This window comes from Paramormyrops kingsleyae, chromosome 6 (assembly GCF_048594095.1).
Source record: "Paramormyrops kingsleyae isolate MSU_618 chromosome 6, PKINGS_0.4, whole genome shotgun sequence".
NCBI classification, from domain to species: domain Eukaryota; kingdom Metazoa; phylum Chordata; class Actinopteri; order Osteoglossiformes; family Mormyridae; genus Paramormyrops; species Paramormyrops kingsleyae.
Genome location: NC_132802.1, coordinates 18,264,202 through 18,275,318, shown reverse-complemented (window position 1 = coordinate 18,275,318; position 11,117 = coordinate 18,264,202). Strand labels below are relative to the sequence as shown.

The window sequence follows — 11,117 nt, the reverse complement described above, 5'->3', positions numbered from 1 at the left end:
GAATAAGCCTCTCCAAATACTGCTTGTCTTCCTTACAGGTTAGCTCAGTTTGTAGATAAGGAACCAGCCTCTGTCGAGGAGCAGTCAACAAGGCAATGTAATTCCGGCCACTTCAACGTGGGAGGAGCAGAAAGTTAAAGAGGCCTTCACCCAGAGATGGCTGGCTTGGCTGAAGCTGGGGAGGCTGACTGCCTTGCTTTGGGGTGTCCTGCAGGTATGCACTATGTTTGAGTCTGACTTCTTTCGTCTTGCATTTATGCACCAGCTAAGAGACCAGTTAGACATGAGTTGTGCACCTAAATATCCACACAGGGTGTAGCTGTTAAGTCACACTAGGAAAGTGGGCAGATGCCACCGCTTGTATGTTTAGTTTAGGTAGAAGAGAAGGTGCACTGCACTTCAGTCTCCCGCTTACCTGTCACAGCTTCCCTACCTAGACTAAGGGCAATACAGTTAGTTTATAAGAGCACCTTGTTAATTTAAAAGAATTAAAAAATTATAAGAAGAAATTGTGTGTGTGTGTGTGTGTGTGTGTGTGTGTGTGTGTGTATATATATATATATATATATATGTATATATATATGTATATATTATAACCTTCTCTGGTTTTGAAATCTAGGCCACATACCTTGAGATATTAAATGTAGCCTAACCTAGGTAGTTACACACACATTTGTTCCAAGGATTCATCGTGGTTGCTTGCATAATGCAATAGCTTATGGGTTTAAAGATGTCAAAGTACAAAAAAAGGTTATTGATGTATTAATTATCCGACTGGAACGTGCTTAGACTGTGTGGTTCCTTAAATCACAGATAAAACACGTGCGGAGAAGGTTTCAAATAAAACACAAGAAAAGTGACATCTAGTGGTGATTAGGTGAATTCCAAATAGATGTAGCTGTCGTGTTAACCGCAATTGCGAGAACATTGCGAGGTATGGCAAGCCATATTAACTTTAATCCATTTCTATAAGATATCAGAAATTCAGTTTTAACTAGTTAGAATGCAAAATATTGATATCAGAAATTCAGTTTTAACTAGTTAGAATGCAAAATATTGATATCAGAAATTCAATTTTAACTAGTTAAATACCAATTCTTGATATCGGAAATTATGCTTTAGCTAGTGAGAATCAACACGATTTTCTCATTCATTTCAATGGTAGTTGGAATTTGAACTAGTTAAAAAGTCCGCTAAAGTCCAACACCATTTTACAAGTACTTTACAATGCTGTAATAGGCCTATATTGATTTTAAAACAATTGTCTTGTAGTATTGACTGCTCTTGTTGTGGGCCCATTGAATGTTTCTCAGTATTCTTTGACAATCTGAAAAGCTAATTAGACTTACTTCAATCATTTAGTGTTTCATTGTATTACACTATATCGTATAATACCTGCAATTTAGTACAATAATGCGATTCATTTAGGCAATATAAAATATGTTGTAATTAAATCGAACAGGTGCAGTTCACAATATGTAGAATACTATTGGTTCGAGTACTTAAAAAAAAAATCTGAATTATAGGTGATTCTTTGCTACTGGGTATTACAAATAAACCCGAGGTCCATTTTACCATCAGTTGCCACATATAAATAAAACGTGCAAAGCTAAATAAACTCATTGAAATCAAATACTACTTCTCTGTTTGCTGGTTACTAAACATACAGCTCCGGGAAAAATTAAGAGACCGCTCTATTTTTTATCTGCATTTTTAATTCCTGGTTCTGCTGGCAGAAGGCTACACTGCGAGGCAGGCTGCTTACAGGCTCAACGTTTCTAACACAGCAGTACACAAGAACAAGGTGAAGCAGGAGACACTGGCAGTAACCAAAAACTAGCCAGGTAGAGGGCAGAAGAGACTTTCTAATGCCAGTGCCTTATAAATTGGAGGATGACCTTCAAGAAGAATGGGAAACATTAAGTGGTGTGAAGTGCACTGCTAGGCTCCTAGAAGCAGGACTGAAGACCTATAAAGCAAGGAAGAAGTCCTTCATCAGTGAGAAGCAAAGAAGACGCACACCCATAAATTGATGAGTGAAACTGAAATTTTGCTGTGGTCACTTTTCAACTTTTTCCAAAGTTATATGCTTGTAAATAATGCAGCCAGGAATCAATGGTCACTCAGACCATTAATAGTCGTTTAGTACCCAACAATAAGATAAAAGTATGAAATTATATCAGTGTGTGAAATACTCATCAGTATTCGGGGGGGTCCCCATCTCCTTATTGTTGCGCAATACCGATCTTGAGACCCCCTTAAAATTTTGCTTTTGAAGCTTTGGGTCTCATAGGTTAATCGGGGGTGTCGGACCCCCCGTATTTCGCACACTGAATTATATGCTACTTTGCGCTCAAACAAATTTTCGAGACAAATTAATATATAATCGTTTATGAAAGTCAAATTGTTTCCATATTTCAAAATACAATTTCTGCCTCAATGCATATTTTGAAGGTAAAATGGAAGTGGATCGGTCAGGGTTCATTTCACTGCATGTTGTACTTGTTATAACTATGTATGTGACAAATAAAGAATCTTGAATCTCTTGAATCTTGAAGTGTGCATTAGTCTCCACCTGCATTAGTTTTCAGCAGAATATTTAGTGAACTAATTTGCATGCACAGAAAGGAACCGAACGAAATACGGGTAATTACTGTAGTGGGAAGGTGCCGGTTTGCGTCATTTGTTTGCAGGTTCGGGGTCGCCGCTGAGCAGGTTACTAGGCGCGTGACGAAAGCACGTCGCCGGCTATTTGGTGCCCGCGCGAGTCGCCGCTTTTTACTTCTTATGTAGACGGGGCTGCTGGCGGAGGTTATTTGTATTTCAGAGTGGCAAGCAAAGTTGGTGAAAAGAAGGCAAAATTCGAACGGCTGACCAACATGCCTCGTGTCTATATAGGCAGATTGAGTTATCATGTTCGAGAGAAGGACATCCAGAGGTTTTTCAGCGGTTACGGAAAACTCCTGGAAATCGATTTGAAAAACGGGTAAGATAGACAAGGGCCCGTGTGTTCGGTCTGGACATTGAAGGAAGTTCAGTGCGTCTTCTTAGGCCCGGTTAACTAAAAAAATCTCCGATTCGACAGTGGACGCAGTTATGGTCCGAAAGAAAGCAGTATTTTGAAGTTAATGGCTGTTACGCCGTTTCTGTGGCGAACACGCGGGATTGCAGCGTGCACAAAATGGCCGCGCGAGCGAGTTGCGCCGCCGCTGCCTGTCCGTGTGTCTCCCTGGCGGCCCCTGTGGCGTCCCGCTACCTCCCTTTGGTGTCTGTGGCATGTTTGGAATCTGTGTTCTTGCAGGGAGAACGATTGTAACCGACCGGTAGACGAATAGCACTTAACATTGAAATGAAATTTGTGTTCCGTACGCGCCGTGCCGTTACTGTATTAATTGGGGGTCGGCTGGCTTGGTAGCCATGTTTGTTTGCTACTTGTCTGCAGTTCGCTTCGGCTGTATGTTGCTACACAGTTCTGCGTAACTTTAACCAGGTGGTAAGTCGAAGAGATGTAGTTTAATTCTGCATTGTTGCACGTTTTGATCTATTGCAGTTGTTTGACAGAGGACTTTATCGGTTAAATACGAGATGATATGCGCGCGCTTAAGCCCCTGTAGGCTGTTATTACTGAGGACGGTTTGCATACGAATCTGCAGCTGGGTGGATCTTATAACGGGACTTTATTTATTATCAGTCGAAGCGTTAGGGGTTGATCGCTAGTTTGAAAAGTTCATGGCGGCTTCAGTTTATCATTAATGTGGTACTTTGAAAGCAAAATCATGTTGGTTTATCTTGTAAATATGCAACGCATTGTTTTTCAGGTATGGCTTTGTGGAATTCGACGACACCCGCGATGCAGACGACGCGGTCTACGAGCTGAACGGGAAGGACCTGTGCGGGGAGCGGGTCATCGTGGAGCACGCCAGGGGACCTCGGCGTGATCGCGACGGATATGGTGGGGCTTCATGGGGGCGTGGGCGCTATAAACCCGGTCAAGGCACGCAACACGCATCCCAGAGTAGCTTAGCGTACGTGTAGCTTTACCCGACTTGGGTTTCCCTTTAAGTTCTCTTTAAGTTTCTTCAAGTCTAATAACTGCTTGCAGTACTTGTGTGTTATGCGCGTGTCCAGTAACATGGACCATGGTGGGATAATTAAATCACTTTTGTGGTGAAGTTTTAATTTAGAATCTTTTTGAGCGAGTTTGCATTCAAATGGTGGGTGGGAGAGTAAGTTTTCCTTGCAACTTCAGGTGGGATTGTGTTTCTTTATCCAGTTCATTTCCATCACTGACCAAAGTCACAAGATGGTGTTCCATGTGGTGGCGAGATAGCTACTGGTGGAACATATAACCTTATTTGTATTTGGGGGTTGGGGGATGGATGGGTCAGGTATATTTGCAAGGCAGCTGCAAAATTTAAAACGTCAAATGTACTTTAAATATTTGGTGTTTAGCTGGAAGCAATTGGTAAAGTGGTGGACGAATTGGCTGGAAAATAAGTAGAACAGCTGTCATGTAAATAACCGAGGTTATAACTTGTGAAGTTGCAATGTATCTACCATCTCAATTTATCATTAACAAAGTCCTTGATGTTTCAATTTGAAAGAGTCCACTGCGGGCTGAGTCCGAGTCCATTGAGGCTAAGATGACTGCCTGTCCCTGTGGCCTTGGCTTTCACCTTACAATGTGTGTGTGACCTTTGCCCTTTGACCCTTTGGCTGACCTAACCGGAAGCCATGATGACAACAGCCTTTTGCCAATAGACCAGGGTGATGGTGAGGAATCCCGTTGGTTTTTATGTTGACAGAAATAACGGAGTGGTATTAGCAGAAGCGTGATATTGCCGCAGTATATTCTGCTTTGTAAAAGCAGTTTTCTTCGAGTCTGGCTGTCATCAGTCAAGCAGTGGGTGTGTCTTGTAAGCCAGTAATACCACCGCTTTTAAATGCAATGTCACTTAGATTTTTATGGTAGACTGATGATTCTGCCTTTTTTAAATGCATTTTTTTCTTTGGGTTTGTGGTTTTAAGTGTCCTTTGCTTTTTTGCTGTGATCATTTCCTGGAAAACATTGCTGCTCATTGGAATTTTGACCAGGAACAGCAATCTAGATTTCTGCAGCCACTTCACTTGTGATATTTTATAGTACACACAGGTTGGCATTGTTTGAGAATAGCAGCCCACTTCTGTCAGGTTTGCAGACTACTGTAGTTATTAAAATAAGTTGCTCTCTTCAAGGGTCATTTGAGCATGAGGAAGGTTTCATGCGCAAGTCAACAAGGACTGTCTCAAGGTCCAGATCCAGACTCCCCATGTCTCTTTATTTTGATAAGGTTCCCTTTTTTAAATCCTTTGGAGAATCTGTGTTCTTGCCATTTCACCATGCTAATTGTCTGTTCTTCCTGTTTGAAGGCAATAGTGGTTACAGCAGGAGCCGCTCCGGAAGAGATAAGTATGGGCCACCGGTTCGCACTGAGTACCGGCTCATTGTGGAGAATCTGTCCAGCCGCTGCAGTTGGCAGGACCTCAAGGTGGGCATGAGGACTGGGCAAATTGGATATATCTACCAAGAGTGTCTGTCAAATAAGTTGGTGTTGCCATCTATGGAATCAAATACAGTGGAAACCACTTATAGTGATCACCCCTCTCTGTGTGAAATTGATCACGATAAGCGGATGATCATTATAACATGAAGAAAGTCACAGGCAGATTACCATCTGACATTTTGTGTTTCTATTAAATGGATGCAAGGTAATAAAATGGATAGCGTCTATTTGCTTAATTTTGTTGGTTTCAAAACGCAATACAGCTGTTCCAGTACTGTGCAAATTAAATTGCCCCACTGAACTGTGTATAATACGCTATAATACGGTGCTGTACATGATTTTCAATTTATACAGTGTATTTTCACGACATTACATTATCTCAAAGTGCTTATTGTGATTTTGTTGCTGCATCTCAGTGGCTCGTTTTTGGCAGTTTATCATTAGCTTTAATGAGACTTTGTCATTGAGAGATGATGATTTTCTTTTTCCCGTCATGTTTTCTCTGCACGCCTCATTAGCCTCAGGTAGCTAAGTGAAGTATTTAAACAGTATCTGTGCAGGAATGATTCTGTCCCAAGCTTTTTGATCCATATAAGCGGTTGATCACTGTAACCTTATTACTATAAGTGTTTTCCACTGTATTTCAAAACCATAGAAGTTTGTCTCTTGCTGACCAGCAGCAAGTGTGAAAGTTTGATTTGCACACAGAGTGCATACACAGCTCATGCAAATGCATATGAAGAAAAACCTTTAACACATTGTATAGCCTGCTAGTCTACAAGGAGCAGCTGAAATTGAAGAGCTCATCAGGGTTTTGTTTAGCAAAATGTATTGATGGTCTTAAATTGGCTGACCCTTGATGCATCATGCTCGTGTTGTTCTCTCCACACAGGACTTCATGCGTCAGGCGGGTGAGGTGACATATGCGGATGCCCACAAGGAGCGCACCAATGAGGGTGTGATTGAGTTCCGCTCCCACTCCGACATGAGGAGAGCCATTGACAAGCTGGATGGGACTGACATCAATGGCAGGAAGATTCGCCTTGTGGAGGACAAACCACGTCGGCGCCGGTCCTATTCTGGCAGCCGATCAAGGTGGCTACCAGAATTACTTGTATGGTTATGCTTGTTCTGCTGTGAACACTGAGGAATTTGAAGTGCGAGACTTGGCTGTGTGGCCCTTGTGTTTGTAGTCTAAGGTCGGCTCTTAACTTGTACCGAGATAGAAAGTACGTGACCCTGTCGTAGAAGGTGGCCTTCAGGTGAGGAGTTTCTTGGTTTTGATGGAATGACTAGTAAGTAAATAACATTATAACATGGCTGCTTTTGCACTTGAGGTGTGAGAGGACTGTGTGCATGCCAGTTCTTAGTGTCCTAGGTGGACCTTCAATTCCAAATCCAGGTCTTGTTTTCAGGTCTCCCAGGTAGGTAAACAATTACTGATTCTGATTGGCCACAGATGCTTCATATGACTCTTGGGTCAATCTGTGCAATCTGGCCACCTTGTGATCAGCGTTAACTATGACAAATGTAGTGAAGCTGGTGTGCAGCATGGGCTATGGCTTGGGTATATCCTTGTCTTAGGAAAGTTTTCAGTGCAGGTATTCATGTTGCTGATTACCTCTGTGGCGCATTCCTCTAGACCAACAGTACAATCCTCTGTTGTAGCAGTGGTTCTAAATGCCTTCCCTTTCGTGTTCAGCACTGCTGAAGCACCTGGTCAGGTTCTTCAGGTCACATTTTCGCAGATTTACTTATTGGGGAGGGGGCTTGCTTGATGAGCTACCTGTATGCTGGGTAGAGGAACAGGGGGCTTTGGTCTGACTGTGTACCACCTTGTACGCACCTGTCACATGTACTGTTAGTGTATTGGAATACCAAGTGTATTGGTGACTAGGGCTGGACGATTTTTCAATTTCAAGTCGATTTGAAACAACGCGATTAGCAAATCGCAAAAGCTGCGATTTAGGATATACATTATACAGCAAGTCGGACCCAGGGTTTAAAACTGCGGTGAGAATAGTTTTACAAATTCATGCAGTACTCCCTGTGTGACAGTCATTCTCACCAATCACAAGCGCTGTGCTTCTCGCGTGCCAGTCATGTTCACCTATCAGAAGTAGATCGCTTTAATCGATATTGCAGTTTGGTATGGGCACGTGGTCTTATTTAGAAAACATGCAAAAAGAGACGCGTATAATGTTTAATCATTCGTTTTGTATTTGTCCGAGTAACAAAGTAAAGGAATGATAAGCTGCTTGTCAAACTGCATTTTACGTTCATTTAAAATAAAATGCAGGGTTGGCAACTTTGGTCAGCTGCATGGAGTGAGATTTTCGATCTGTTCTCTGTTCTGCACACACATTTACATGTATAAGTTTTATTACCTTGTAAATAGTCTGTAGGGTTTGCAAACTGCCGTAACGTTTTTGATTAAGCTAATATTAAGTTCAGAATGGAATATAGATTTGTCGTAAGATTTCTTGGGTGAGTCTGAAAGTTTGCAACCATAAACACGTACATTTTTTGTTTCACCTGAATTAATTTGTATAGAAAATAACCGTATAAAGTTAAGTGGAAACTTCGACCAACATGAAATCACCATTAAACAACCTATTTATTCAACATTTTATAAAATGCATACTACGTTTAAAAATTTCCAGCTTTATGATTTCAGGACAGAACAACCGCTCTGTTATGAACATTACGTCTTTGAGTGTTGTTAGCTGCTGTTATTAACACTAATAACACAATAGCGCAAACAAAAGGGCTGCATACACAGAAGTAGTTCTTGCTTGTTCATTGGCGTGAGAAAAGGCGGTTCTAGTGTTATTAGTAGGGTAATCAGCGTTACCTGCAAGATCGCTATTTTTCTCTTTGCTGCAATTGTTTTCATTATTACTTTAACTTGACACATCACATCTTTAACTTCTCATCCTTGCATTAGAATATAGACCAGTTAATACTGATGGTATCTCATGCTGCGTCATATGTTTTAAAATTACTACACACTGAATATTGAACTGAAGCTTGACATAAAAAAAATTAAATCGCAAATCAAATCGTAATCGCAATTTCTGTCAGAAAAATCGTGCTTCAATATTTCCCCCAAATCGTGCAGCCCTATTAGTGACAGTGAACACAGCACCTAGGTGTATGGGATCTAGTGTGTTGGTGTTGCCAAGAAGCCCAATAGCTGATGCAGAGTATGTGGGGAGTATGTGAACAGCCAGTAAGACATCAGCAGTAAACTCACTTGGCAGATATAAGGGTCTACTTTAAGTTGAACAATTATTTTGAATCTACATTTGAACACCACTTGTTACTGATGGATACAAACACTACTTAATATGAGGAATATCAAGAAAAAATGGTAAGCCCCTCACCTAATAACTCTTATGTATGCCATCTGGTTGGTTTTCTGTAGTTAATATGCTGAAATTGTTAGTTATGGGATGGATATCTTTCTGAATAATACGGCTGTATTGGATGCCCTATAGGAGGCAAGGAGGATATACGATGTTTGACAGTGTCGCAGATTGACTAGATCAGGGTTATTCAACTCATGGTCCTCGAGGTCCGAGCACTGCTGGTTTTCCAGCCTTCCTTTACCTGTCAGTCAGGTGTGAAGCCTTTGACCAATCAGAATCAGTAATTATTAAACAACTACCTGGGAGAACTGAAAACACGGCCTGGATTTGGAATCGAGGTCCAGAGTTGAAGAACCCTGGACTAGATATTGAATACTGGTTTGTGCACATTGACATGGTTGGGTGTTTTAGAGATCTTATGCCGGTGCCAAGGAGACATTTTCCTTGCTTTTTGCCTGCCAGTTTTTGAGAACCTCCTTCACAGAACACAAACTATTGTCGCTGTGCATTGCAGAGAAGTGGGGATTCTTAGTGCCCTTTGTGACATGCAGGTCCCGTAGCCGCCGTCGATCACGCAGCAGGAGCCGTCGGAGTAGTCGATCACGAAGCAATTCCAGATCACGTTCACGGTGAGCTACTTGGACATTTTGTGCTGCTGGGTGTTAACCTGTGGTGTACTCTTACTATGAATTTCATCCTGCAGGTCTCGATCCCATGCCAGGAAGTCTCGCTCAGGATCTCGTGACAAGAAGTCAAGGTCCCGTTCCCGTGGTGGGAAATCTCGCTCTCGATCCCGTGGGGCAAAGTCACGATCTAGATCCCGTGGGGCAAAGTCTCGCTCTCGATCCCGTGGGGCAAAGTCACGATCTAGGTCCCGTGGGGCAAAGTCTCGCTCTCGATCCCGTGGGGCAAAGTCACGATCTAGGTCCCGTGGGGCAAAGTCTCGATCTAGGTCCCGTGGGGCAAAGTCTCGATCTAGGTCCCGTGGGGCAAAGTCTCGATCTAGGTCCCGTGGGGCAAAGTCTCGATCTAGGTCCCGTGGGGCAAAGTCTCGATCTAGGTCCCGTGGGGCAAAGTCTCGATCTAGGTCCCGTGGGGCAAAGTCTCGATCTAGGTCCCAGGATGGAAAATCTCGGTCCCATTCTCGTGCTCAGAAGTCTCGGTCCCGATCACGGGGACAGAAGTCTCGCAGCCGCTCTGCTGATCGCAAGTCTCGCTCAAAGAGTCGCTCCAACCCAAAATCGGAGTGTGACTCGCGTAGTCACTCAAAAGAGAAATCTGTTGAGAAGTCTCGCAGCCGCTCTCCTTCCCCGATGGAGAATGGGAAAGCAGAGTGTGCCAAATCAGCCTCTCGCTCTCCATCCCCTCCTGCTGATGAAGGCCAACCAAAGTCTCCAGCAAAGCGCTCGGCCTCCAGGTCCCCATCTCGCTCCAAATCTCAGTCCCGCTCGCGTTCCCGTTCTAGGTCTGCTTCCCAAGACTGAGGGCGATGACAAAACTCTCAAAGCTTCAGCCTTCATACTATGCTCTGAAGGTTTTTTTCCCCCCTCCCCCATTCAATAGAGGGGCTTCTGTCAGTTCACACACATTACGTTGCCTCCTGTAAATGTTATGGTTTTATCTTAATTTGGTCTCCGAGCACTTGGGACACGTGATGTTGCCTGAGTAGAATCTAACGATTGGTTCTTGGTATTAAAAGGAGTGATGTGTAAATCAGTATAAGTTGCTAAGAGCTATGGACCAGAGCAGGTGCTATATAGGTCCATTTTGTAATCTACTCAATTTAAGATGGCCTGTTTACTATTGAGAGCTTAATTCTGTTATTCTCTGCTGTTTTTTTTTTTTTTTTTTTTTTAATGAACTGCTTGGTCAGAATCTGATTGCTAGTAGAGTTTGGGTTAGGCCTTATGGTTTAGGAAGGCCACATATTTTTTATTTTTTTTCCCCCCTCCCCCAAATTAACTTGGCATCAGGAGTTTTGATTATACAGGCAAGTTTAGGAAAAGCTGTTTTATTTCGCACATTTTTTTTTTCTCCAGTGTGCATATTCGTGAAGCCTGACAGGTTTTTACTGTACATTAAAGGTTAATAAAAACTTGGGTTTCATTTTTGTGTCATGCTGTGTCGACTTTTCACTATTTATTAAAAATCGCCTTTCGATTTAAAATTGTAACCGTCGTAATGTTAATGTATCCAGTGATGA

The 11,117-nt window shown here is 42.5% G+C and overlaps 1 protein-coding gene across 2 annotated transcripts; it reads left to right on the top strand.

Moving 5' to 3' along the window:
* The first annotated feature begins 2,557 nt into the window (after positions 1-2,557).
* On the top strand, positions 2,558-11,020 carry LOC111840330 (uncharacterized). Of its 2 annotated transcripts, none has more exons than XM_072713783.1 (6): positions 2,558-2,986; positions 3,819-3,998; positions 5,417-5,528; positions 6,436-6,638; positions 9,466-9,543; positions 9,618-11,020. In XM_072713783.1, exons 1-6 carry the CDS (start codon positions 2,880-2,882, stop codon positions 10,396-10,398), a joined length of 1,461 nt encoding a protein of 486 aa, XP_072569884.1. In that variant the 5' UTR covers positions 2,558-2,879; the 3' UTR covers positions 10,399-11,020. The 2 variants fall into 2 exon arrangements, with proteins under 2 accessions (XP_072569884.1, XP_023660799.2); XM_023805031.2 differs by having other exon boundaries at positions 2,595-2,986; positions 3,819-3,952; positions 5,410-5,528.
* The last annotated feature ends 97 nt before the right edge of the window (positions 11,021-11,117 follow it).

Bases quoted from the DNA above. Each gene is read 5' to 3' on its own strand.
- LOC111840330 (XM_072713783.1), top strand. From the start codon at position 2,880: ATGCCTCGTGTCTATATAGGCAGATTGAGTTATCATGTTCGAGAGAAG. The intron at 3,999-5,416 runs GCAACACGCATC...TGAAGGCAATAG, and splicing joins TATAAACCCGGTCAAGGCAC to TGGTTACAGCAGGAGCCGCT. The intron at 5,529-6,435 runs GTGGGCATGAGG...CTCTCCACACAG, and splicing joins GCAGTTGGCAGGACCTCAAG to GACTTCATGCGTCAGGCGGG.